At 50.9% G+C, this 27,643-nt stretch overlaps 1 protein-coding gene across 2 annotated transcripts; it reads left to right on the top strand.

Annotated features, from left to right (window-relative positions):
- The first annotated feature begins 10,504 nt into the window (after positions 1 to 10,504).
- BRD2 (bromodomain containing 2) lies at positions 10,505 to 20,793 on the top strand. Of its 2 annotated transcripts, XM_080938438.1 has the most exons (13): positions 10,505 to 10,790; positions 13,042 to 14,335; positions 15,617 to 15,920; positions 16,489 to 16,626; positions 17,023 to 17,161; positions 17,254 to 17,468; positions 17,552 to 17,926; positions 18,373 to 18,501; positions 18,651 to 18,890; positions 18,986 to 19,248; positions 19,340 to 19,644; positions 19,833 to 19,955; positions 20,109 to 20,793. In XM_080938438.1, the coding sequence occupies exons 2-13, from the start codon at positions 14,310 to 14,312 to the stop codon at positions 20,240 to 20,242; spliced, it is 2,391 nt and encodes a 796-aa protein (XP_080794564.1). In that variant the 5' UTR covers positions 10,505 to 10,790; positions 13,042 to 14,309; the 3' UTR covers positions 20,243 to 20,793. The 2 variants fall into 2 exon arrangements, with proteins under 2 accessions (XP_080794564.1, XP_080794565.1); XM_080938439.1 differs by lacking the exons at positions 10,505 to 10,790; positions 13,042 to 14,335 and adding an exon at positions 16,149 to 16,240 and having other exon boundaries at positions 15,789 to 15,920.
- The last annotated feature ends 6,850 nt before the right edge of the window (positions 20,794 to 27,643 follow it).

Raw genomic sequence — 27,643 nt, 5'->3', positions numbered from 1 at the left:
ACAAACATGGGGCACAAGCATGTGTGAAAAGCACTCCCACCTCCACCCACACACACAAAGCAAAACTTGAAGATATTTTCATGCTAGATGGTAGCCAGCGTGTCCCTGCAAATTCAAAGGGTTTGGAAGCCCATGCTTGATACCAGAAATCCCACTTCAGGTCTGTCCTGAAGACCAGGCTTTCCCTGTGGGCTTTTAAAGCTCCCAGGGGAACTCACCACAATATATGCACTCTGTGTGTGTGTGTGTGTGTGTCAAATGTTTGTTGCTTTAAGTGTTTGCTGAAGTCTTGAAATGGATCTTTTATGAACAAGGGGTTCACCACCACCATCTTGAAATGTCCCCTGAAGGTTCCAGTGGCTTGGCCCCACGCTGACAGGAGGCAGCAGGAACATTAGAATGCAAGGTCTCCTTGGAAGGAATAAATCATTGGGGGCATGACCTGACAAACTTATTACAACCTTCCCCCCTCTTCCCCCTTTCCTCCCTCTCTCCCCCTCCCTCTCCCTCCATCTTATCCTCCTCTTCTCTTCCTCCCTCCCTCTCTCTCCCTTCCCCTCTCTCTCCCCCTCCCCCTCTCTCCCTCCCTCCCCCTCTTCCCCTCCCTCTCTCCCTCCCTCTCTCCTTCCTTCCCCCTCTCTCTCCCCCACCCTTCCTCCCCCTCTCTCTCCCCCACCCTTCCTCCCCCTCTCTCTCCCTCCCCCTCCCTCCCTCCCTCTCTCCCTCCCTCCCTCTCTCTCGCTCACCCTCTTTCTACTACTCTGCTGTACCACTCACACCCTGCCATGGTCCCAAAAGATAGGACCAAGTGACCATGGCCTGAAACCAGAGGCAAAACAAGCCTTCCTTCCAGTTAAGTGGTGTCATTGGTCACAATGCTGGAACCCTGACATGGCAGAGTCCTACAATGGATATTCCTGTCTCTGGAGCTATAGATACAACGTGTCTACTGGAAAATGTGTCAGGTGGGGGGGGCATGCAGAGGGAGGACTCCGGGAGAACTTGTGCCTGGCATGCCAGAGGCCCTGGCTTTGATCCCCTGAACCACAGAGCAGGAATGTGTCAAGGGTTTTAGAAGGCTGGGGAACCAAGAAGACACAGGACAACTTTTAGGAGCAGTGAGGGTTCTTCTTGATTGCTAGTTTGATGGGATTTAGAATCACCATGGAAACAGACATCTAGATGTATCTGTGGGAGAATTTCTAGGTTGGATTAACTGAAACGAGAAGGCACCCTACATGTGGCCGGCATCATACACAATGGGGTCAAAGAGAAAAGAGCTAAATGTCAGCATTCCCCGGTCTGCCCTTGACTCCACGTACACCCACCGTAGCCAGCTGCCCCTCAGTCCTGAGGCTGCAACTCTCCCATTGTGGACCACCCCCTCAGACTGGGCCTCAGCAAGCTCTGCCTTCCTTCCTTAAATTGTTTTTGAAAGGTATTTTATCACGTCAGTAAGAAAAGGACCCAACATGAAAGACTGGAAGGGACACCAATTTGCCGAGAATGTGAGAAAGGAGAACAGCATTCCATGACGAGGGGGGCCGGTGCACGTGAGTGGAAGGCATCTGTAGCCTTTGCAGCATGTGTCATTCGCATGAAAGGCCGTAAAGGCCGCCTACGTGTTCCTAGAAACCCAGAGCAGAGCCGGCCACGTAGGCCCTGACACAGCACGGAGAGGACCAGAGTGACTCGGCGAGCAACACACACGACACTGGCAAACACGCCGCGGTGGACGCAGCTTAGCGGTTGATACTAAGCATGTGCGGGCACTGAGCTCAACGCCCTGTGTGGCGGAAAGGGAGAGGGAGACAGTGCAAACAAAAAGTCAGGGCATGACACAAAATAACATCACCACCAGCATCTTACAAAGAGGCTTAACTGTATAGCCCTGGCTGGCCTGGAACTCACCATGTCGACCAGGCTGGCTTTGAACCCATAGGGATTGCCTGCCTCAGACTCCCAGAAGACTGGGATTAAAGGAGCGTGCCACTAGAAGCAGCCAAATGTTGCATTTTTTTGAGTGGTTTTGATATCTCAAACCACTAGAACTTGAGAAAACCTAAAACCACTGGGCAACTGGCTCCGTTTGTCATGAGTGAAGATGTTAACGTGCCGTCTGATCACAATAGCTGGAGACGAGAAGGTCCCAGATGAGGATACACTCAAAGAAAACGCTCTTGGACACTGAGGTGGTGAGGAAGTTGGCTCTGAAGGGCTTGGCTACCAAGGGCTTTACGGAGAGACGAAGCTTGTACCTGTAAGCTCACTACTCAGGGCCCTGAGTACAAGACTGAAGCTTAAGGTGGGGCTATGAAGAGGGAACTTCTAGTTTCTTTGGAAAGTTAGTTACGTTAAATGATGGTTTGCTGGGGCACACAGGTGAAAAGATGTCTCGCTAAAGCAGACACGTGAAAGGACCCGAGATAAAAAGTATAAATATGACCCCACAGGCGGGCGGGGAGGAACGCTGAACACTGGCTTGGTTTGCTCCGCCTCGCTATTCTTCACTAAAGGTACACGTGTATTGTTTCGCCTTACATAGCACTGTTGAACTCCACTGGTGAGAAACTGAGAACTGCTCCTGAGGTTCCTGCAGCAGCCTGCTGCCTCTGCTGGCCTAGCCTCAGGCTGGTTGGTGAGCCTGGTAATTGAACTACAGCTGCCTGGTGTCTGCCTGCTGAAAGGACTGGACTGCAGCTGCCAGTTCGTGTGTGGTGTCTGCCTGCCTAGAGGACTGGTCTGCAGCTGCTAAATCATATCGAGTGTTTGCAACGGGACTGAACTGCTGCCCAAGAAGCTCAAGCGCAGCCCCAAAGAACTATTACTGAACAGCTCCACTTCCCCCATATCCTAATAACTTTTCTCCTCCCCTACCCCTGCTGGGCGGTGGGCTAGAGGAGAGGTCAAACCCTTATTAAAAGTAGGTTCCAAAAAATTTATGCCCACAGGGCTACCAGCTTGAGTCTGAGAACTTGCCTTAAAAAAAAAGAAAGAAAAAGTAGGTGGGTCAGAGGAAGCTGCAGTGTAGGAAAGCACTGGTCTAGGATGTATGAGGCCCATAGGGGAGGAAGGAAAGGGAAGGAAGAGGAGATGGGAGGAAGAGAATCTGATCTTAAATGTTCTAACTGTGGGGTGCTGTGGGACTGCAGCTGTGGCTGATGAGTTGGGGAGCTACGAGCACACAGGGTGAAGCAGAGGGCCAAATCACCGAGTAGAGAATGCAGAAGGTAAAGGGGGCAACAGACAGGGCTGCAGGGGTCCAACTTCGTCCACTACCACCCAGGCAAGAACAGCGAGCCATGCCTGGAATCCAGGCTGGGTTGTTTTGTTAAAACAGGATGTCCCCATATAGCTGAAGCTGGTCTCAAAGTCATAGCAGAGTATCCTCAGCCCTCAGTGCTGGGTTCGCAACCACAGTAGATGTAGAGAACCAGATATGGCAAGCCAGTTTCAAAGATGTTAAAGAGGCAGGAAGAGCCAAAGGGAGGAGGCTTCCTGCAACTGCAGCCACAGAGATGGATGTGCGGGATGAGACCCTGCCCCAGCCCCCTCACCCACCCCAGCCAGAACTCCTGTCTGCATCTGCAGCAGCAGAGATCCCTCTGCTGAGAAACTGCCACCAAGCTCTGGATCTGAAGGAGCTTCTCCCAGGAAGCTGTTCAGACTTCTGCAATGGCTACCTCCACCAACAAGGGCCACGCCGACTGAAGACTAAAGCATTAAGTTTCTGGGTTTTTCTGTCCCATCTTTTCTTCAGTGCCCACTGCTGGCAGGATCCACCAGGAAGCCAGCCAGGAAAGCTGGGAGGGACACTTAGTCCTGGAGGGTGGAACTTCAGAGAGTAACTAATACCTCATATGCTAATCCTCAGGACCTGGAGGAGGCAGGAACACCTAGCAGGGGAAAGGAGACAGCCCCAGCTGATGGAGGTAAGGCGCTAACCAGCCCACCCTGGATGCAGGAAGGCTGAGGCGTGTCAGTCAGATCTGGCAGTTTTAAGATGGAAGGCGCATTTACTGAGAGCACCGAATTGTAGTAGGAGTCGACTCCAGATTGTGGTGGGCTGCGGAGGGGGAGGTGAGGAAGAAACTGTGCTTCAAGTCTGATAGAGAAAAGGAGAGGGTGGGGGAAGGAGGCAGAAAACAAATCTAATGCAATTAAGTAATCTCTTTGGTCAGTGCTTCTGAGGCTGTGAAACCTGTGTCTCTCCCCCTTTTATTTTTACTTTATGTACACTAGTGTTTTGCTGCATGGATGTCTGTGTGAGGGGGGTCAGATTCCCTGGGACTGAGGTTGCAGACAGTTGTGAGCTGCTGTGTGGGTGTTGGGAACTGAACCCTGGATGGTCCTCTGGAAGAGCAGTGAGTGCTCCTAACCACTGAGCCACCTCTCCAGCCCCATCCTGTGGATCTTTTGATGCATCACAGTAGCGGGTGTAACCAAACACAAAGTACAAGGCCAAGAGCCCCTGGGGTTGTGGAACAGTGATCTGCACTTGTTTATAGGTGTCTGGGTAGGGACGAGGTTTCAGGAGACTGTTTTAGCACTCCATAGGGGAGACACACTACACAACTTTCTTCCACTTACAGTTCTGGAGGTGGAACGCAGGGTTCACACATCCTCAACAAGCATTCTCTCTGAGAACACAAGCCCAGCCACCCACCTGGAATTCTAATCCAGAGTCTGCAAAAGTTCTGTGAACACCCAGCTAGAAATATCTCTGGCTGCCAGGCAATTAGACCGAAGAGTGACCAAGACTCTGCCCTTGTCTCTCTGCATCTCCCTCCTCCCCTCCCTCCTCCTCTCCCTCCCAGGCTGCTCTCCCTCGTGGACCCCCACCCCCTCTCTCTCAGCCACTCTACTGATCTTCCCTGGAGTTCTGTCCTAAACTCTTTATTTATGGATACTAAAATATGAATTTCACAACATTTCCATGTATCATGAAACATTCTTGCTTTAAAAAAAAATCATTTTAAAGGATGTGAAACCATTCTTAGCACCCAGGACATGAAAACGGGCAGTGGGCTGGCTGGCTCTGGCCACAGGGCCATACTTTACTGAATGCTGTTCTATGTGTGGTCGATGTTTCCTGCCTTGTGCTTAGGAACTATGGTACTCAGCGAGGTGTGTTCCGCAGACAACCGGGAGTCCTGAGGTCTTCTGGGGCAGACAGCAGAAGCCTGTGGGGTGTGTGGGAGGGCTTAAGAGCAGGTGTGGCCAACTGTGTAGTTACTCAGGGCAGGAAGAACCAGGCAGAGGGGCCCAAGCTCGCTCTACAAAGAGCATCGCCGGGAAGCCAGCCTTACCTGGAGGCGGCAGGCTAGCTAGCCTTTCTCCACTGGCTACAGTGGATATAAATTGTAACAAGTCCAGCCATTTGCAGCTCCTCTACCAACAATCTCCACCAAAGCCAGTTTTCTAACCCCTCCCCACCCGGCACAAGCCAGCGTGCATCTGTGTCCCCACTTTTTTACACTTGCTGAAACCCCTTGCTCTCAATATGACACTGTTCCCCAACATCTGTGCTGCTCACCAGGTCGACTCTGAGCACTTTTGACACAGTTGGCCCTGCCCTCTCTCCTACTTGGTCTGGACCCTGACGTGCCTGGAAGCACTCTCCAGTTTTCCTCCTCCTCCCACTGCCCCGCCCAGTCTCGCCCAGTCTCGTTTTTTTTTTTTTTTTTTTTTTTTTTTTCTTCTGAGGTAGTCTCCTTGTAGCCCAGGCTGCAGGAAACTGTAGCACTTGCTTTGAACTCAAATCAATTCTCCTGCCTCAGCCTCTCAAGTACTGGGATTATAGGTGTGAGCCACTACACCTGGCTTTAAGGACTCCCCTGGGGTTTCATCTTACAACCTTTGTCCTAGCTGGACCCAAATTGCCTTGACTGGTATTTATGGCCTCCCTCCCTCCCTCCCTCTCCCATTCAGCCCATTTGCTGGCATCTTCCAAACTCAGCTATCCACCCTGACATTTCACCGTGTGTGGTCACCGCCACTCAAAAGTTGAGCAGCTCCAGCTCTCAGACTGTTGTTGACTTGAACAGAATACAGCAAAACAAGAGATGTTTCCGGCATGGAGGCCAGGTGTGGTGGTACATGCCAGAAATCCTAGCAAGTGGGGAAGCAGAGACAGAAAGGTTCAATGGGAGTTCAATGGGATGGAGCGGATGGGAAAGAAAGAAGAAAGGGAGGGAGGAGCTAACCCTGGCTAATGCAATTTATAAGGAGTTACAGAATAGATAGATACTGGCTCAGCTTCTGGTATCTGCAGAAAGGCCATGTAGGCCTTGAGCTGTCACTCATGCTGAAAAGGTCTCTGTCATAAACTTCGGCTGGTTCAGCCTGAATTAGGTATGCGCCCACTAGACCCAATTGTGGCCGACCAGTTTCACCTCTTAGTGTTATTAAGGAATAGAGAATCATGTGCGCGCACACACACAGCTGTCTTCAACATAGCTAACTGCATGAGGTCACTCTGAGCACTCGGGTTAGACTTAATCTGTGTTAGCCAGGTATAGTTGGTCTATTCCTAACAGCACTACCACAAATTAGGGGCACCCTGGTCTACACAGGTTCACTCACCAACACTAAGCATTTTACAGGCATTATCAGTTTAGAAGACTCTACCAAGCTTCCTTCCAGTACCTTCCAATGCCTATAGTCCATTGCTCAGGAAATGACATGGTTGGCCACTCAGTCACCTAAGTCAGCAGTGTGTGAGTTATCCCAACAGATTCAACTTTCTCAACCAAGTCCCGTGAGTGGCCTGTAATCTCGTGAGTTTGCTCCCCACACTAAGTGAGAGTGCTCCTCAGCCCCCTCTTTATTCTCTTTAAGGATTATTTTAAATTCCATAGGTTGTACATGGAAGTGGGTCCTTGGAGTCTGGGCCTTGTGAGTGGCCTCGAAAAGGTGCTGGGAGCCAAACTCGGGTCCTCCGTTTAAGCGCAGCAATCACTTCTCACTGCTGACTGAGTCCCCAGTCCCTCTTCTCAGGAAGCCACCTGATAGGCTCCGCCTTAGACACCATATCAAAGTCTTGTGTTTCACGATTAGATAAAGTTCCTGTCCTGATAGAGCCATGACTGGACAGCTTTAGAGTAAACGTCTGCATAAACCAAATACCCACATTCAAACCAGAGTCCACCAAAGGGCCCATGAGTCTCGCCATTACCCACCTCTATAGATGTGGGTGCTTCAGAAGCATGTCTCTGGTTCACCAAGCCCCATCCACCGGCTGTTGCCACCCTGCCCTTCCCAACCCATAAATGGATCCTTAAATGGCATTCTGTATATAGTCCAGGCTAGCCTTGAACTCACAGATGTTTCTGCTGCCTAAATGCTGGGCCTAATCACTACTAACTCTCCTAACTTCTATCTCAGAGGGCAAACCCAGCCACAGGTCCGGAATCCACTACGGGTATTCACTATCTTACTGGGTGAATTCACTATCCTAATTGTGGAGGTTTGACTACCCTGGGAGTGGCCATATCAAGAAGTGTGGCCTTGCTAGAGGCAGTGTGTCTCTGTAGGGAAGGGCTTGGAGACCTTCCTCCAAGCTGCTTGGAAGCTAGTCTGTTTGCCTCAGAAACAAGAGGTAGAACTCTCAGCTCCTGGATGCTGCCATGCTTCCTGCCTTAATATGGTGATGGACTGAACCTCTGAACCTGTAAGCCAGTACCATTTAACGTCCTTAGAAGAGTTGCCTTGGTCATGGTGCCTCTTTACAGCAATGGAAACCGTAACTACAACATTATGACTCTTTAAAGTGCTTCTTTGTTTTTATTAAAGACAGGGTCTCTCGGAGTTAGGGCTATCTTTATACTTAAGTCATTAACCCAGGCTGGCCTTAAACTCCTAATCGACTTCCACTCCCAAATACTCTAAGTATTACAAGCAGGTGCCACCACACCTGGCTAGATTCCCAGTATGAGGCTCACCGCCAAAGCTTCATCCCTGACTCAAAGCTCAGCATAAGCTTTCCTTCTTAGAAAGCTTATCTACCCTAATGTAAACATCACCTTAAAGATAACTCTCAAGTAACCCTACCCTGGTCTTCAATTCTTTGGTCCCATGAGTTTGTGGAGCTGTGTGGCCTGATAACACACCACTCGGAAGCAGACTATGGGTTTGTGGGTTCAAGTCAGAGCTCTGTTACTTAGCAACAGTCTGATCTTGGACAAGTGACTTAACATCTTCCAGTTTCCTGTAAAATCTACAGCTGATGCCAGCCATGATGGTGTACACCTTTAATCTCAGGAGGCAAAGGCAGGTGGACCTGTGTGAGCTCAAGGCCAGCCTGGTCTACACAGAGTGCACCATCACCAACAACACAACATTGTCTCATCTTCAGAATGAAGTCTCATAGCAAAGAGAAGCAGGTGATCACAATTCACTATAAAAGGTGCCATCATAAGTGGATCCAAAGAAATCAGCTTAATTTAGGTGTTGAGAATAAGCTGTTCCAATGTTGGTTTAAATTGAGGCAAAGCCAACTCCTTGTAGAAAGAACATATGTGTAAAGCACCAAGACAAAACCCAAGATGACATTAACATGTGATGCATCTGGAAAACTGCTCCGTGAGCCAGGTAGGCGCTGGAGAGGAACTGGCTAACTCCAGGCTGGCTGCAGGAAGCAGACCTTCCAGACAAACATGGGATTAATAACACAGGAGCAGCGTCTGGCATGGGTCAAGAGGGAAAGGCCAGGGCCGTAGACAAAGCTCAGTGGCTAGTGACACTATGAAACATATTTAAACTGCATCTAATATCTACTTAAATCCAAGTTGTTTCTGCGTAGGACAGTGACTTAGTCCTTTTTACAGGTCCAGGTGAGGCAGCAAAGGCAGGTTACCTGGTTATTTAGGACACAGCAGTGCATCAGTGGATAAGGGAATGTTAAGACTCTGGTGGATATAGTCCTAAGGAAAGGTGATGGCACCATGACTTGAAATCCAATCAGGGATATTTTTAAATTTTTATTTATTTTATGTATATGAGCACACTGCAGTTGTCCTCAGACACACCAGATGCCATTACAGATGGTGTGTGCCATCCTGTGGTTGCTGGGAACTCAACTCTGGACTTCTGGAAGAGGACTTTTTAATAGGAAGTTCCATTCAAGATAACGGTCTAACCGTGGAGTGGTGGAGTTGAAAGGCTTGAGCCATTGAACATGATGGTGTAGAAACTGTCCAAACAGCAGGAACCAGGAACCCAAGCGTACGGGGGTGGGTAAGGGGGGCTGGGGGGTGCGGGGCATGATGGCACAAGCAAACGTTAGGGAGAGATCAAAGGTCAGATGAGAATTCAGAAGTGGACCCTGGGGCGGTCTGCTGGGAGGTTCTGGTCAGTAGGGTGGTGAGGTCACACTTTGGAGTGAATGAAGTGGGAAATCAGAGCTGGGAAGAGACAAGCAGGCAGCATCTTGTCAGTCCAGATCCTGCTGTGCACGGGAGTTGAGAAAACCAGGGAGTACTTACGGACAGGGTAGATTACTGAACAGGAAGTAACTTAGGTTAACAGAAAGGTGACCAAGTCAAAAGCAATTTCCTTCAACTGAGAAGACCCTGATAAATTCTACACACGGAGAATACAGGCAGTCGGCTGGGGGAGAGTGGAAATCCAGATCATACTTTGAAAGACAAGACAGATAAGCACGACCTTGACACTTTAAGTCAACTACATTATGTGGTAAGTTGTCACCCTGAACTTCAGTAGGATAAATTCAAGACTGAGAAACTGAAACTGGAAGGACTGGCTAGACATTTAGAGTATAGACAATGCCAGTAAAAGAATCATGATCAAAACGGGCAAATCTCACAGTTGGGAGCCTTAGGTTAAATGGTCTACCTGTACAAGATCAGAAGGAAACTAGCGGCAAACATCGTAGAAGGCAGGCTTCGGGCATTTTCAAGTCTCATAAGGGAGAAAAAAAGCAGTTTTGGGGATTCGAGGAACCCCACAACTCCTCCGGATTAAGACGTCAAACAGAGCGTGCAACACCCAAAAAGACCCTACTGCTCCAGGGAGGCTCGCCCTGCAGGCCCGGGGCTGCAGCCAGGCCCCTCGTGCCTCCCGGGAGGCTTGAGGCCGCGCGGACTCAGGCCAGAAGGTGCCAGGCACCGCCTCAGGCCGGAGCCGGAAGCACCTACTCCCGTCGCGGCCGTGGGGAGTTGCGGGTGGGGAGAAGGCCGTCCGGGCGCAGGCCCGCGCGCTCCCGCCACACCCAACGCGCGCCGCCAGACGGCCCGGAGCACACTGAGCCTGCGCACCACGGCCCTCCGCGCGACCCGTGCCTCCCCTCCCCCAGGCCAGGCACACCCTTACGCATGCGCTCTGTGCATCTTGGGGCTGTGGCAGCCATGCTGAACCCGTACCGAGAGGCGAGTGGGGGGGACGGGGGCGACCACAGGCGCGCGGGAGGCCGGGGGCTTGGCGAGGCAGCAGCCTTAGCGAGGTCTGGGGTCTCGGGACACAGGTCGCGGCCATGCAACCCCTGTGACCCCGTATACGGCCCTCAGCAGTGTTGGGAAACCTCGCCCTCGTGGCCGTAGGGGGGGCGGACACGTGACCCGGCCCAGCCATTCCGAGTGCTGCTGACGTGGCCGCGCGGCCCCGATGCTTTCCCCCACCCCCAGCGGCTAGGGAAGGGAGGGGCTGGGGGCTACGCCCCCTCCCCCAACGCCTTCTCGGCTTCCGGGGGGGTTGACACCCCGGATTCCGTGCTCCCCCCCAGCCGGGCTGAGGGCGACTTTCGAGGGCCCCCCCGGGGCTCCTGGATCCAGGTGAGCAGGGGCCCCTGGGGCGGGGACGCGGTCATTTAAATGCATAAGTAAAGGTGGGGAGCAGGAAGAATTCTTGGGGTTCAGGAGAAAAATCCCAAGGGGGAAAGACTTGTCTTTCAAACACCAGACAGCCAATGGGAGTGTGGACTGGGGCCAGCCCGAGAGGGCCACTGGGGGGGAGGGGAATGGCCAACCTCGTGCCTACGTACCCATTGGAGGGCAAAGGGGCGAGGGTGGCGTGTGCCCCCTACATTTGTCCCCGGGGGGTACAGGAATCTGGAGCCAGGTGAGATGGCATCTTTTTTGGCGGGCGAGGGAAGGGCGACCCGGTAGGCAGAGTGGGAGTGTTGGTCGTGGGACGCGAGAGCTTTGGAGTTGGCAGCTCTGGTTGTGAACTGGTGTGGTTCCCTGGCGCCGACTCCCTGTCTCCCCAGGGACTCCGAAGGCGCGTCCCTGAGCTCCCTTTGTGTCAAGGGTAGCGGGCTCGCCGTCACATGGCGTGCTGGAGGCTCTGCCTCGACTCTACCCAGTTTGTGTGCTTTTTCACGAGGACGCGGCCTGTGGGGCCTGCTGTTCTCAGTTGCGCAGCCCCTCCGGGGTCTTAGCTGTTTATCTCTGCCCAGGGTGGGGAGGGCTTACAGGCCAGGAGCCTGGGGGCCGCCTGCGAGCGCAGTCCTGGCCTGAGGTGGGTGCAGGGAGGGGAGAGCAAGCGTGGTCCCAGTAGGAACTCGGCTGGGTTTAGGGTTTCTCCGGGTGGCATGCTCTGTTGCCGCCCTCCTCCCCTCCCCCTGCCTCGAACAGTTGCCTCCTTGTGTGCTGCGGGGGAGGGAACGGAAAGGAGGAAAGAGTTACTTTTCCAAATTACTAAGTAGCAGCAGCCTCCCCTGTGACTCATGTGGGGGCAGGGAGGGCTGGGAATGACTGGGGCGCAGTGATTTTCCGGAATGCAGGGAAACGGGCGCTTCGTCTGGCTGCCCTTTTTCTCCCAGGCCCAGCCGTTTCTCAGCTCCCCGAGTTGCCTCCCCGCCCCCACCTCTGTTGGGCTTCGGTCCTGACTCGCGAGGCCCGGGTGCAGAAAATCCAGTTTGGAGGCCGGGCCGCTAGGGGGAGGGGAGAGGCCTCTAAAGTTGCTGTGTCATTGCCCTGCTTGTCGCAGCCACCCGGGCGGGGCCGCGCGCACTCGGGCGACCCGGGCCTGATCCCCGGCGGGGAGTGCAGGGTCTCTGGCTTCCGAGGCGCACTTCCCCTTTACGGGGTCTGCACTAATCTTGCGGTCCAGAAGACGGGAGATTGGCCGCCATGTTAAGTGCAGTGACCGAGGTTCGAGGTCGAGGGCTAATGTGGAGGGAGGGTCGCCTGGTTGCAGTTCTAGGACCTAGGCCATAGGCCAGTTGGAACTACAATTCGGGGATGGTGAGCCCCTCACCAACTTTCTTGCCCAGACGTGAACACATGTCTTACTACCTACGAAAAGGGGGGTTGGGGAAGCAAGATGCAGGCGTATTCTGGTGGGTAGATGCTTTTACTTTTTTTACTGCGAGGAGGTACCCCAGAGTTGCTTTGGCCATCTGACCTTGAGAACTGGTTGGTTGGTCCTACATAATTCTTTCCAGAGTCCCAAGACAGCCGAGGGGAGGGGGAGGGGGCGAGACAGCTCCCAAAATGGCTCCTGCCCCTCCTCAGAGGCGTCCGGCTACGGGGGGAGGGGAGGGAGGAGGGCTGCAGAGCAGCGCCGCCGCCTCCTCGGCTCGCCCTCCTCCCTGGCGCTGACCGATGGAAGAGGCGCTCCGTGGGGAGGACTCCCGGCCCGATGGGGGCGGGGGGCGTCGGTTCGCCCACGCTGGGGCGAGATGGGGCCTAGGAGCCGCGCGATGTGCCTGCTCTCCCCACCCTGACGCCGGGAAAGTTTACAGAGGTAGGATTTTTAGGGCATGTGAACGCCTTGTGCGTTCGTGAGGCAGATGTGCTATAAGCTGAAGGTAAGGTGGGCAGGTTATGGTCCCGGGGGCTCGCTAGACGGGGAACACTTGGGGTGACCTCGCAGACTTTTAAAGCAGAGTGTGGCCTTTGTTATCTGATTTTTTTTGGTTCATGGAAAGCAAGGTTAGTCTTGGAACTCTTTAGTTATGTGCTGGGTCATGAAGCCCAGCAAGGTTAGATTTGCGTCGTGGGGATACTGGGGAACGCTCAGAGGTCTCTGCCCAAAAGCAGGCCGCGGCTCCTAAGATGGCGTCTGTCTTCCTTGTTTCAGGTTCTCCACTGCGGCGGCATCGCAGCCAAGAACCTCTCAGGCCCCGCCCGCGCGACCCGTCCCACTCTGCGCCCCGCCCGCGCCGCCAATGGAGAAGCTGCGAATGGCCCGACCAGCCAGCCGCGGGCGATCGGCGGCGACTCGGTTCCTGCAAGCCCGGGAGGACTCAGTCAGACCTGGAGGTGGAGACAGCGTGTTGCAGGCCCCGGGGAAATGGCGCCTACACGCCGTTCGGCCTCCATCTCTCCCAGGACTCGCCAAGCCACGGCGCAGCCAATTGGCTCGGAGACTTGGCGGGGTGCCTCTTCGCCTTGGCTCTATGCGGCACTCTTCTGCCGGGTAATCGACGCCTTGGAACTGGAGTTTGTGACGTCACCCTTCAAGTGGACCAATAGGAAAGGCTCCCGCGAAGAGGCGGTACTGCCTTCTCGCCTTTGCTTCTTCAGGCGCGTGAGCGAGCGAGCACGCGCAGAGGGGGCGGGGGAGCGAGCGAGCAGGGTGGCGCGCATGAGCAGCGAAGCTCCGCCCCTCCAGCTATATATAAAGCGCTGGCGCGGGGCTCGGCGGCGCCATTTCGCGCTGGAGTGGAGCAGCCTCTAGGACGAGCTGGAGGATTGTGCCTACTAACCCAGAGTCTCGGAGCCTCCGCGGGCCGCCAGTACAATCCACGTCCATCCGCTTGGAAATGGCCTTCGTCCCGGCCCGTGACCGCTCCCGGCGGACAGTGCAGACCCCATAGAAGCCCCCGAGGCTCCCCTTTCTCGGGCCCCGCCCAGTCCTCGGAGTCTGTCCACCCCTCTACTCCGCCCTCAAGAGGATTTCAAAGATGGAGGCGGCGGCTCTCTGAAACCCCTTTTTGGTGCTCATCCGCCTCCATCGGAGGTCTGACGGGGCTCTTGTGGCCCCCCGGCGGCCGCGGCAGGAAGAGGGGACCCCTGTCGACCGGCGGCTGGCCGAATTGACGGCGGTGTCCAGTTTCGGGGACTGTCGGGTTTGCAGAATACGTTCTCTTGTGGTTCGCCGGCCGGCAGAGGCCGCCGCCATTTTCCTGCTGTCGCCGCCTGCGGAGCGCGCCAAGCTGCCCGAGTTGTGCGGAGGACGGCGCAGGAGACAGCGTTCGCGCCGGGCCTGCAGCGAGACTGTCGCCTGGAGGGCCAAGGGCAGCGGCCTTCCCCCCACTTCCCGGGTTATGCTGTGCCCGGCGGTGAGGGGAGCCGAGGCCACCCGGACTTAACGCAGCTGAGCGGCGGCGGTTCCCTGAGGTCAAGATGCTGCAAAACGTGACTCCCCACAAGTACGTCTCCGCCAACCGTGTGTGGGAGGGGGGTTGGGGGGCGGCGTTCCGGGGAGCGGCGGGCGAGGCGCGCTTCCGCGCCGCAGCTGTTGACGCGAGCTCGCGGAGGGGGGCTGCGACGGTTTTGAAGCGGTGGCGGTGGCCCAGGTACTGCGTCTGAGCAGCCTGTCAGTCTCCGCGCCAGCGAGACACAGAGGCCCATTCGGCCAGGACGAGCTGGGTGGGGGGTGTGCATTTCCAGCCTCGATTTGTCATAGCTCTTGTGGGGGGGAGATCTGCCACTTCAGTGTCCGTAAAGTTGCCATGGTGACAGCTTAAGGGTTTGCTGAGGGGGATTCCCACTGGGTGGAGGGATCCATCACGCCCAAGACTGGGTTTTACTGCAAAGGTTTGGATTGCCGTTGAAGGTCTGCTTGCCTTTGGCGGTGGGTGTGTTTAGATAAGGTTGAGCTTCTTTCGGTTGGGAGGAGGGGTGGATCCGAATCTCGGGCTCAGTTCTCTGCAGATGTAAACAATGAGATCTGGGTCTAGTGTCTTAGCCATTAAGAAACACCTGGTCTAGACTGACCACGGGAGGCTGTATTGATGAAGGGAACCTCCGAGTCCTTAGTCTGAGCTCAATTCGAGTCGCTGGGGACACTTTGCAGGGGCCATGCTATCTAAATTAGGACTTGCTAACGCTGACCTTGACTGGGATGCGTTTTGTTGATACTTTTTGGAGGTCTAGCAGTTAATACAGAAGGATGTCTGACAAATGTTTGCGTTTTAGTTGGGGTTAAGAGGCTGGGTTTTTATTTATTTTGGTCTGGTTTCTACAATGATCTTGAAAACCCCCAGAGATCGTAAAAGATGCCACTGTGAATTCTTTAGGTGTATCGGTCTTTACGAGGTTTATTCTTTTTTCTTCACTGGCTTCTCTTGTCTCAACCACCATGGCAACCATTAAGTCCCTAGTGAGGATGAACCTTCACTTTCTTAGCTCCACCCATTTTTTGCTTCAGATTCCTCTCCACTAGGCTAGAGTTGTCATGTGACATTGATTTTGTATTTATTTTAACCAAGCAGCTCGTCAAACTGCTTGATATATGTATGCTTGGTGTATGCAGATAAAGATGGACAGAAACTATTGAGTTTAGTTGACTCTTGGTTGGTTGCAGTTAACTTCACTATGTATCTTATGGCAGCCAAAGCCTGGCTTTAGGGTTGCATAGTGCAAGTTAGCAACATTTTCTTGATCTTTCATGTTATTGCCACATCTAATTCTGCTTCCCCTTTTTGCAGGCTCCCTGGGGAAGGGAATGCAGGGTTACTGGGGCTGGGCCCAGAGGCAGCAGCACCAGGGAAAAGGATTCGAAAGCCTTCTCTGTTGTATGAGGGATTTGAGAGTCCCACGATGGCTTCTGTACCAGCTTTACAACTAGCTCCTGCCAACCCACCCCCCCCTGAGGTGTCCAATCCCAAAAAGCCAGGACGGGTAACAAACCAACTGCAGTACCTGCACAAGGTAGTAATGAAGGCTCTGTGGAAGCATCAGTTTGCGTGGCCATTCCGGCAGCCTGTGGACGCTGTGAAGTTGGGTCTGCCGGTGAGTAAGAGGCTGGACTGGGGGCAGGTGTGGGAATGAGCTGGAATGTGTGAGTGGGGTGGGCTACCTAGTATAGGTGCTGCGGCCCCTAGGGAGTCCCCATTCTTTTCGAGCAAATAGCCACCAGAGTTCTGGATTCTTGGTCCTTTGTGCTTGTTATCTATCTTGGCATTTCTCATCTTGCCTCCATGTGTCCCTTAACTTTTGTGCCCTGGCTCCATTTTACAGATTCCCACCCCTGGTTGGGAGAGGACCACGGTGGCCAAAATTCTTAGCTTCTTCCTTTCCCTCATGCAGCCCATGGATAGCCATCCCCAGAGGTAATGTCACAGGATGGGAAGTTTGCAGAGTGGGTGGGAGATGGGTGGCTAGTGAAAAGTTATCAGGGACCTCCTAGTGGGAATTAAAAATTAATTTTTCTAGCCCCGTAGTTTAATTGGGGCCGCAGTATGGGCAATGCTCTTAATGACTAGGGTGTGTGTGTGGGTGTGTGTATCTGTTTTTCCTATTGGTAGTTTCCCTAGAATAGACATGTTCCTGTAGCTCTGACCTAAGATATCTTCTTTAGGATTATCACAAAATTATAAAACAGCCTATGGACATGGGTACTATCAAGAGGAGACTTGAAAACAATTACTACTGGGCTGCCTCGGAGTGTATGCAGGATTTTAATACCATGTTTACCAACTGTTACATTTATAACAAGGTGAGTTTATGTAGCAGCTGCTGACAGGCAGGACTCTGGCTCTTCCTCCAACATTGCTGGAAATGCTATCCAACTACTCAAGGCCTAAGAAGGCCTGACCTCCAAATGCTGCCGTGTTCAATGTGGCTTCAGTGTTCCTATTAGCAGTTACTTAAGTAGAGCACCTTTCATATTTGGGGATGGTGGCCCTGTTTCTCATAAAGCTCCAGAGACCTGAGAAAAGTGGGATCTGTAACTCACCCACTCTGTTCTTGCATTTTCAGGTGGTGGGGGTTAGTTTGATGTGATGACCTTAAGTACTAGTGAGCGGTTATGATGCCCTGAGGCTGTGAATTCTTCTGGACTATTCAAAGGGATGGTAGCTTAGGCTTTTCCTTTTTGTGTTTGTTCCTGCAGCCCACCGATGATATTGTCCTAATGGCACAGACACTGGAAAAGATCTTCTTGCAGAAAGTGGCATCAATGCCACAAGATGAGCAAGAGCTTGTGGTGACTATCCCTAAGAACAGCCATAAGAAGGGGGCCAAGTTAGCAGGTAGGAATTGGTGACCTAAACATAAAGCTTATTCAGGTGGCCTGAAAATACAAATGAACAAGACTTGATTGTTTTCTGTTGCTGTTTTGTAGCACTTCAGGGCAGTATTACCAGTGCCCATCAGGTGCCTGCTGTTTCTTCTGTGTCGCATACAACCCTGTATACACCACCACCTGAGATACCTACCACTGTCCTCAACATTCCCCACCCATCAGTCATCTCTTCTCCTCTTCTGAAGTCCCTGCATTCTGCTGGACCTGCACTCCTTGCTGTATCAGCAGCTCCTCCAGCTCAGCCCCTTGCCAAGGTATATATCAGTAGATTGTGGTGACTAGGAAAGGGGGTTAAATGGACGAGGTATGACTGGTGTCCTTCATCTTTCTACTACAGAAAAAAGGCGTTAAACGGAAAGCAGATACTACCACCCCTACACCTACAGCTATCCTGGCTCCTGGTTCCCCAGCTAGTCCTCCTGGGAGTCTTGAGCCAAAGGCAGCACGACTCCCTCCTATGCGCAGAGAAAGTGGCCGCCCAATCAAACCCCCACGAAAAGACTTGCCTGACTCGCAACAGCAACACCAGAGCTCTAAGAAAGGAAAGCTGTCAGAACAGTTAAAACACTGCAATGGCATCTTGAAGGAGTTGCTCTCTAAGAAACATGCTGCCTATGCCTGGCCTTTCTATAAACCAGTGGACGCTTCTGCTCTTGGCCTTCATGACTACCATGACATCATTAAGCACCCCATGGACCTCAGCACTGTCAAGGTACCCACTGCATGGGGCAGATGGGATGCTCAGGCAGTGGTTGGAGCCTAGGGACCAATAAAGCAATGTTCATCTCTTTATGGGAACATGGTAGTATTTTATCCTGCATATGTATCTTATAACATTTAATACAAGGTCACATACTTTGAAGTCCTTGCTTTTTTTTTCCTTTTTTTTTTCTTTTTTCTTTTTTTCCAGTAAGGATAAAAGTTGGGTTAGGGAATGTGACGGGAGAGAGATGGCCTTGGTCACTTAGAAATGTTTTCTTCTAGACATAGATATTTCTTCAAACCTACCCCAAATCCTTGGACTTCAAACTTGAATCCCAGGGCACAGATCCTTAAGGTCATCCCCACTTGTTTCAAGAGAGGGCTGCTCTTGAGTCGGGTTGGCAGGGAAAGATGAGACTCTGCCTGTGCAGCTTCTCATGCTGCCTCCTTCTGCAGCGGAAGATGGAGAACCGTGATTACCGGGATGCACAGGAGTTTGCTGGTGATGTACGGCTTATGTTCTCCAACTGCTATAAGTACAATCCTCCAGACCACGATGTTGTGGCTATGGCACGAAAGTTACAGGTGAGTGTAAAAGTTCAAGTTTATCAGTAACCGATTGTAGGGAGAGGTTTAATTTTTGCTGTGCAATTAAACTAAGACTTACCAAGCTGGAGCTAGTGTGCTGGGTGGCTGGGCATTAAACACAGTTTTGAGTCTGCCTGTCTTTTTAGGATGTGTTTGAGTTCCGCTATGCCAAGATGCCTGATGAGCCACTAGAACCAGGACCTTTACCAGTCTCTACTGCCTTGCCTCCCGGGTTGGCCAAATCTTCTTCAGAGTCCTCCAGTGAGGAAAGTAGCAGTGAGAGCTCCTCTGAGGAAGAGGAGGAGGAGGAGGAAGATGAGGAAGAGAGTGAAAGCTCAGACTCTGAGGAAGAAAGGGCTCATCGCCTGGCAGAGCTTCAGGAGCAGGTAAATCATGCTATGGTCTTCATTCAGTTGGGTGAGAACTTAATTGTTGGCCTATTCGTTGTTTCTTGGTTTTAATTTAACTTTTCTCTGTGTAGCTTCGGGCAGTTCATGAGCAACTGGCTGCCCTATCCCAGGGCCCAATATCTAAGCCCAAGCGGAAGAGAGAGAAAAAGGAAAAGAAGAAGAAACGGAAGGCAGAGAAACATCGTGGCCGGATTGGGATGGATGAAGACGATAAGGGGTCTAGGCCACCTCGCCCACTCCAGCCCAAGAAGTCTAAGAAAGCAGGTGGTGGGGGTGGTAATGCTTCTGCACTCAGCCATCCGGGCTTTGGGACTTCCGGAGGAAGTAGCAACAAGTAAGGATTTAAGACAGTGTCTTAGAGTATTGTACAAGCTAGTTTCTGCATGGTGTGAACTCAGTACTGACAGTTTCCTATTACCCCATAGGCTGCCTAAAAAGGCTCAGAAGACAGCCCCACCTGTCCTTCCCACTGGTTATGATTCAGAGGAGGAGGAAGAAAGCAGGCCCATGAGTTATGATGAGAAGAGACAGTTAAGCCTCGATATCAATAAGTTACCTGGGGAAAAGCTGGGACGAGTTGTACATATCATCCAAGCCAGGGAGCCCTCTCTACGTGATTCAAATCCAGAAGAAATTGAGATTGATTTTGAAACACTCAAGCCTTCCACGCTTAGAGAGCTTGAACGATACGTTTTATCCTGCCTTCGAAAGAAGCCCCGGAAGCCCTACAGTGAGTATCAGATGACATCTGTCAGCTAACGCTGTTCTACAGTGGTCATTCTGAGGACAGCAGGGGTGTGTGGGGGTATGTGTGCATGTGTTTGTGGCGGGCAACATCCAGGATGAATGGGGCTGCTTCATTCAGAAATAGAAGTTGGCAACTGGGCAATAGAGTGAGTCCTGACTTTTCCCCTCCAGCTATTAGAAAACCTGTGGGAAAAACAAAGGAGGAACTGGCTTTGGAGAAGAAGCGGGAGCTAGAGAAGCGGTTGCAGGACGTCAGTGGACAGCTCAACTCCACCAAAAAGCCCCCCAAGAAAGGTATTTCAGACTAAGTATATTCACCCTTCCTCTTTAAATTAAATACTGGGACTTGAACTGAGGGCTAGCTAGCAACTAGCCCTTGTGACTACTAGGCAAGTGTTGTGTTGACAAATGAACGTCACATCTTGTACCTTTAATTTGGCTTTACAGCAAGTGAGAAGACAGAGTCATCTGCACAGCAAGTAGCAGTGTCCCGTCTTAGTGCTTCTAGTTCCAGCTCAGATTCCAGCTCCTCGTCGTCGTCATCGTCTTCTTCAGACACCAGCGATTCAGACTCGGGCTAAGGGGCCAGGCCAGATGGGGCAGGAAGGCTCCGCAGGACCGGACCCCTGTACCACCCTTCCCCATTTTTTCCCTTGCTGTGACGCTTCTTCATCTCACCCCTCCATAGGAGAGCTGGCTCTGCAGTGGGGAGGAATGCAGGGACATGGACAAAATAAGATTGAAATCCTAGCCCTACTGGGTGTGGTGTCCCTGTTAAGGATGATGGGGGTGGGGCAAGGGTATGGGTGGAGTGGGTATAGGCCTGGCACACAGCCCCTAAGCTGTTGCTGTCCTGTTCACTTCGAAGGGCCCTGTTTTGAGGTTTTAATTTATTTAAGCTAGGTGGTAAGGCTGGGGGGAAGCACTGTGGTCCTCTCTCCAGCCTCCATGGGGAGGGAAGAAGAGGGAGTGCTTTTTGGTTTTTTACATTGACTTTTTTTTCTACTCTTCCCTTTTACTTCCACTCCATTTGGGGCCTGGGGATTTTAGTCACCTCTCCAATTGGCCCCCAGACTGTCTTTTCTTTCTTGATTCTAACTTGTAAATAAAGAAAATATTATTCAAGTTTTGAGTTAGCTTTCTTATGTGAGATTTGTTTCTGTGTTCAAAGTGGTTCAAAAGAAGTAAGATCGTCTTGAGTATTTGGTGCTATAGTGGGCGGGGATTGTCCTGCTTGATGCAATGCTGGGCATCACCATTAGCCTTGGCCCTCAGGTCTATGTTCAGTTCTAAGAATTGAGCCCAGAGTGTCTTGGTGGACAAGAACTGCTACTGAGCATATTTTGTCTAGGTTGTCTTAAGTAGGAGTTTCCTATGCTACTAAACTGCTAGTGACTGCATAGGTGAAAGGATAGTTCTGAGTTTCAGCTTGGTTATGAGGCTTAAGTCATGGTCTTCAAGAGCTTTGAAGCACAATAGAAGGGGTCTCCAAAATAGTGACCGTTTCTGCCACAAGTGAGTTACCAGGAGCAAAGTATGTGCCTGGAAGCAGAAGGTGACACAAGGACTTGTCACCGTTCTGAACCCTCCTGAGTCCTGGTGAAGGTGGTGAAAAAAACTAGTTACCTGTACAGGAAGGAGAGCCAACTAAGTGAGTTCTAAGAATGATGGGTGATTTCACAAGTCTTTAATCCCTGGTTTGTGACTGGGATTTAACCTAAAGGCAAATGGGATGGAGGATTTCAGTTGAAATTTGGAGGATACTTTCTAAGGTTTAACTTGTCTGCTCTGGTCAGACTAACAGCTAAATTGGCTTCTAGTATAATATAGAACACCTTAACACCCTCAACAATCTTGAAGCAGTTTAAGGCCTGGGTCAGTCTCCATGGATTGCAAAACAGACATCTGCAAACCTGTGCTGCACTTGGGAATTGCCAGTCAGTATCTCCTGAATAACTTATTTCTTACCCAACTGGTCAAAGGTCCTGCTGTCCCTCAGGCATTTTGTGTCAAGATGTCATACTAGTTTCTAAAGCACTTTGATAAACAGGCTGGGTTTGCTTGTATGCTGCTATGAAGTTGTGCCTTCCACACCCGCTGTCTTTCTAGGATCAGCCTGGCACTGGGAAGGGGCTGGTGCCTGCTGTCTCTTAAATCCCTGTCCAGCCTGTGGAAAATGCCCAGGACAAGCACCGGAGCTGGTTGGAACTTCTGGTGCAGTGGGACCAAAGGTCAGGTTGGCCTGAAGAATAGGTGGCTGAGGGTGGAACTAATCCTGAGTAACGCATTGCCAGGCCCCAGTTCTCCCCACTAGCCCTGTTCTCTGTGTGCACAGGACAGCACACCATGAGATGTGACTAGAGGAAGGTGGGTTTCTGTGATCAGTAAAGGGGGGGGGGGGGATGTTCTAGAGATAGTACAACAGCCCAAGTCAAGCTAAAGCAAGAAGATGCATGAGTGCTCGCCCACATTGCCAGAGTGGCAGCTCTCTGAACCTGGCTGAAATGCCCCCATCTATTAAGAAAGGTTGCTACAATACATACCTCTTCTCAGGTTACCATAACGACCAAATTGGTTTTGGCGCTTTGACACACATTAATCATTCCTTGTGAACTATCACGAAAACTACAAACCTTTCTTAATAGATGGAGGTGAGGTCCAAGAACTGGCTAAGCAGCTTGCCTCAAGTCAGCATGATGGGGTTGGAGTTGACAAGGCATCCTGGCTCCAGAATGTGCCCTCCGCATTGGGCTTACTGCTATGCGCTGAAAGCCAGCTAGGAGAGCGCCAAGTGTCTAGTTGCAGCTGCTGAGGTTGAAGCAGCTGGTGGAGGCTAATTTCACTACATTAGAACGGAGTATATAGGTAAAACAGCTTTTCCAGCAGTAGAAAGCTGGCCGGACTGAGGAGGGGCTGCTATGCTGGCTTACACTGAGGTACTTACCTGAGACTGGGATATTTGGTGCCATCTGTTGGTCATGCTTGTTACTTCCATTTGAACCCTCATTTCATGTTTTAACATGAGCCTTCCCTTTTGTGCTGTGGAGAATCATAGATAAGGCCTGGACCCTTGCTGGAGCAAGTGCTTAACTCTCATGGGATCTCTGAGCAACTATCAAGTCTGTCTATAGACTGTCCAACTGTCAGTCAGTGGCATTCATAGGGCTGTTAACACTCGGCATGCCCAAAAGGGCCTGCTTTCCAAACACACCCCCTGATACATTGTCCCGCCAGACCTGGTGCTCACATGGCTAGACTTCCCCAACCTGGGAAGCCATCTGTGCAGTAAGCGATTTTTTATGTGCTTACACACACAAGCACCTCTGCAGAGGTCGGTATTCGTCGTGTGAGCTACAGCCTACTGACCCTGCCTTGTTTTTCTCCCTTGTTCTCGGTCAGGCTGGTCCTGGCCCATCTAAGTTGTCCAGTTGGCTGCCGAGTTTCAGGGCCCATCCCCCTCTTCTCATTCACCTGCCTTAAGTCTTCCCTTTCTGGGGTACTAAACCTGTAACCTCAACATGGTCAAGTTAACCCCCAACCTTTCCTTGTTGGACAACAGACTCGAGGGCTCTTGTTCCTGTGCCACGTAAATGTCTGGTCCTGTTAGATGAACTAGCATTTGATTTGCGATTGGAAAGAAAAGGATTTAGCCTCTAACAGTGGATTCCAGCAAGCATGGTCGTGTCCTTGGCCAGTGTACTTCTTGTTTCCCATCTGCCATTGATACTAAACAGAAGACAGCCTCATTCCTCTTGTTTGAAAACAAACCAACAAAAAAACATGTATCTCAAGATTTTAGAGTTTGCTTACCTGCTTATTTATTCCCAGTTAAGATACAGCCACGTGGGAATGAGCGAAAGCAGCGTATGCTATGTCTTTACCAGCAGTAGGGGGATGATGGTTAATCTACCAAACCCACAGTACAAGTCCTCCTGCGGCGGGCTGGGGCTCTGTGAGGGCCCTGAAGCTAAGGATGGCCTCAGACCCCCTGGGTCATTCTGCTCTTACCTCCTAAGTGCAAGCGGAGGATCACACGTGTGTCCCAAGTACAAGTGAAAAACACCCGTGTGCCACTCGTGAGAAAGTGCCGCTGCCCAGCATCCATGGTTTCAGCTGGCTGTACCTGTGACTGACTCTCCTTGTCTATCCTGCAAGTCCCTGCTGTCTGATCGGCCACCTAGTCCTGAGAACTCTAAGCCTCTGCAAACTCTACTGTTTTGCTCTGGACCTGTTTACACCAAGTGACGGTAGAAATCTCTTGCTGATACCATTGCCGGCCTCTTGGGCTAACTCAGCACGTGCTCTCTCAGCACCACAGAACCCAACTGTGACTTCCCCTGTCTTCAGCTGAGTGTCCGAGAGAAAACTCAGGATAGGAAAGAGTAAGCAACCAAGGTGGCAGCCAGGACAGATATAGTTTCAGAGAGCATCTGGGTAAGTGGAGGGAAGGGGCAGCCGATGCTGGGTTGGCTGTACAAAGGCACTTGTTCTGGAATGCACCACATCTAAACAAAGTGGTGTGGTCTAGTCCAGGATGCTGGGAGGAAGTGCGAGCTGAGGAAGAGGTCTGGGCCTTGAGCTATAGCCTCACATATTCCAGAAAAGAGCTACCGCATCCCGACAGCCCCTGGTGGTTCTGAAGCTGGGTCTCCCTCAGCATTGTTCCCAGCCTGGCTTTGAACTTCCTGTGATTCCTCCCCTACTTCTGCCTCCCAAAGGAGCTGGGATCACAGACCTGCCTGCCAGGCATGTGATGGTCACTTTGCTACTGTCAACCTCAGTGTACCAGGCAGGATGAGACTGATTTCAAAGTTATACTCTGTATCAGAACTTTCTGGTGATACGAGCAAACACTTCAGATGGAGCCCAGCCATTCAGGGTGGGGGCGGGGCTTGTGAGGGATACACACTCTGTCCGTCTGTATTTTTAAATTTAAGACGACATTCATATGTGTCGTGGTGATTGTGGAGGTTGAAGACTAGCTTGCAGGAATCAGTTTTTCCACATGTGGGTCCCAGAGATAAGGATATCAGATTTGGCGGCCGGAGGCTTTACCTGTGCAACATCCTGGGGCCCTGAGTCCCTTTTAAATACAGAATCTGCCAAAGACTGTTGTGTACTGCCAGAATGTTTCACAAAGCCCACTTAAATGAATTTGGCTCAAGAACTGTTAAGAAGTGGGGAGGCACAGACAGCATGAGGTTGTTCTACAAGCACAGGTGAGGGGAGCCGTCTCTGTTGGTTTCAGCTCAGCTGCAGGACAAGCTGAACTGAGGGGAAATTCTTTTGGACCGAGTTATGAAGTCCTCAACATTTTGACTTTGCTATTATTGTTTTTTGCTAATCGTGATGATTTTTTTCTAACTGGAATCAACAATATAAATCTCAAAACATTGAAAAGGAGTTAGGCTGGGCAGTGGTGGCGCACACCCTTAGCCCTAGCGCTAGATCTTGGTAGATTCAAGGCCAGCCAAAGCTACACAAAAAATCCTTTCTAAGTGGCTGGAGAGGTGGCTCAGAAGTTAAGAGCACCGACTGCTCTTCCAGAGGTCCTGAGTTCAGCAACCACATGGTGGCTCTCAGCCATCTGGAATGAGATCTGGTGCCCTCTTCTGGTGTGTCTGAAGACAGCTACAATGTACTTAGAATAAATAAATAAGTGAATAAATAAATAAATAAATAAATAAATAAATAAATAAATAAATAAATAAATGAATGAATGAATGAATGAATGAATGAATGAATGAATAAATAAATCTTTTTGTAAAATTCTGTCTAAAAAAAAAGGAGAAGGAGGAGGAGAAGGGGAAGAAGACTAATTTGCAGAAAAAGAATTTAATGTTCATATTTAATAACTAGTGGAGGAAATTAAAGGTCAAAGAATAAAAATAACTAAAAGTGAACACAGTATGCCCCTCCCCAAACTACCTATTTCACAGTAGTGGTCCCTAATGAGAGCTACTTAGATACATTTTACAAAGAATTTTAAGTGGTTATAAATCCGTTCAGGGGATTTACAGCCCAGGAATGGATTCCAAGGGAACACAAGCAGCTGAATCATCAACCAGGAAATAACAATTCAACAGAAAAAGACCAAAGTGACACAAAATGGACCTTTCTGCAAGGTGTCAGCGGAGGGCTCGCATGGAGGACAGGACACCAGCTCTTGAAGACTTGACAGCGATTTTCTACCAAAGAAATGATAATTTTTAAGAACCTCCTGAGTAGGACAAGGGAGATCTTTGGGACACCATGAAAAGACCAGACCATGAACTGTGGACACAGAGGAGGAGAATTCCACACCAAAAGCATAGAAAATACCTTCAATAAAATTGAAAAGAAAAATTCCCAGTGCTAGAGGGAGAAGACACCCCCACTCCATCCAGATATAAGGGAATGACAGAACCAACCAAAATAAAGGAGAAGGGGCTGGAGAGGTGGCTCAGAGGTTACACTGGCTGTTCTTCCAGAGGCCCTGAGTTCAGCAAACACATGGTGGCTCTCAGCCATCTGGAATGAGATCTGGTGCCCTCTGGTGTGTCTGAAGACAGCTACAGTGTATATATATTTAGAAGAAGAAGAAGAAAAGAAAATCCAGTGATGGTTGAACCACTGACTATATCAAAGGACTAATACTGAAAGCCAGAAGAGGGAAGGGTCATATCACACACTGTCAGCCAGCAGCTGATTTTCTTTCCACTGCAAACTGAAAGCCAGAATGTTTCAAGTTCCCAGAGACTGCAGCTGCCAACCTAGACAACTACACCAAATGCAATCCCAGCTGGGGGAGAACGAACCTTCCTCTGTCAAAAGCAGACTAAGGGGCTTTGTGACCACACAGACAGCTCTAGGAGGGAGGACGTTAGAGTACTGTAATCAGAAAAAGGAGGGTAAGAGGCTATGGGGCAAATTAGGAAGACGCCTATGAGAACATGGCCCACAGAATCAACTCAGCAGGGCTCATAGGGGCTCGCAGAGACTAGAGCCACACTCATGGACTCTGTGGGTCTGAGTTGGGTCCTCTGCATACATCTTATGGTTGGGTAGTGTTCTGGTGGTGTGTTTGGTGTTCTTGTGGGACCCAGAACATCAGGAGTGAGGCATCTCTGACTTTTTTGGGACCCTTTTCCTCTTACTGAGTTGCCTTGTTCAGCCTTGATAGGAGGGTTTGTGCCTAGTCTTACTGTAACTTGTTATACCGTGTATGTTATGGAGTAATAATAGATTTGAGGGTTGGTAGGAGAATGAAACTTTGGTTGGGATATAATGTAAGTAAAGAATTTTTTTTTTTTAAAAATTTTTTAGGAGATGCTTAACAGTAGTAAATGGGGATTGGGAAACCACCACACACTACAAAACCAGCAAAGTGACAGTTTGTACACACCTTTGAACAACTGGATATTAGTGTGCTCTCCGCTCACCCATGACAAGGCACAGACTAGCAGAGGGGCTCAGAGCACAGGTCCTCCTTTGCTGCATGCAAGGAACACACTCCAGCATCAAGCAGGAAAGATGGGCAAAGGCATCCTAAGCAAGGGTCCTATTCTAATACCTGACCAAACAGGCCCCAGACTGAACCCATCAGAAGGGATGAGGAAATCACCTCCTGCTGACACAAGGGCACATCAGACTGTCATTCCGACTCTAAATGTAGAAGACAGTACTCTCAGTCTCCTGAAACAAATACTACCAAGTCAAAACGGAAGTAATGGTTGACCTAAATACCCCACTGGCAGCAAGGGACAGGTCATCCAGGCAAGACTCCACCCAAACGCCACAGAACTCTGTCTTCTCAGCCGGCCATGGGACTCACTCTAAAATAAAAAATCAACCACAAGAAAAACTAGAGAAGGAAAAAAAAAAAAACTTGGAGATCGGATGAGTAGGTCATTGAAGAAATCAAGAAAAATGAAAGTACTAGAACAGGGGAAAAGATGGAAACACAAAAGGTGGGGGACTCCATGGGTGTCCTGACTGGAAGG

The sequence above is a fragment of the Micromys minutus genome, assembly GCF_963924665.1.
Source record: "Micromys minutus genome assembly, chromosome: 25".
In the NCBI taxonomy this organism is placed as follows: domain Eukaryota; kingdom Metazoa; phylum Chordata; class Mammalia; order Rodentia; family Muridae; genus Micromys; species Micromys minutus.
The sequence above is the reverse complement of the archived record's forward strand: the minus strand, read 5'-3'. Positions and strand labels throughout refer to the sequence as shown.

Bases quoted from the DNA above. Each gene is read 5' to 3' on its own strand.
- BRD2 (XM_080938438.1), top strand. From the start codon at position 14,310: ATGCTGCAAAACGTGACTCCCCACAA. The intron at 14,336-15,616 runs GTACGTCTCCGC...CCCTTTTTGCAG, and splicing joins CAAAACGTGACTCCCCACAA to GCTCCCTGGGGAAGGGAATG. The intron at 17,469-17,551 runs GTATATATCAGT...TTTCTACTACAG, and splicing joins CAGCTCAGCCCCTTGCCAAG to AAAAAAGGCGTTAAACGGAA.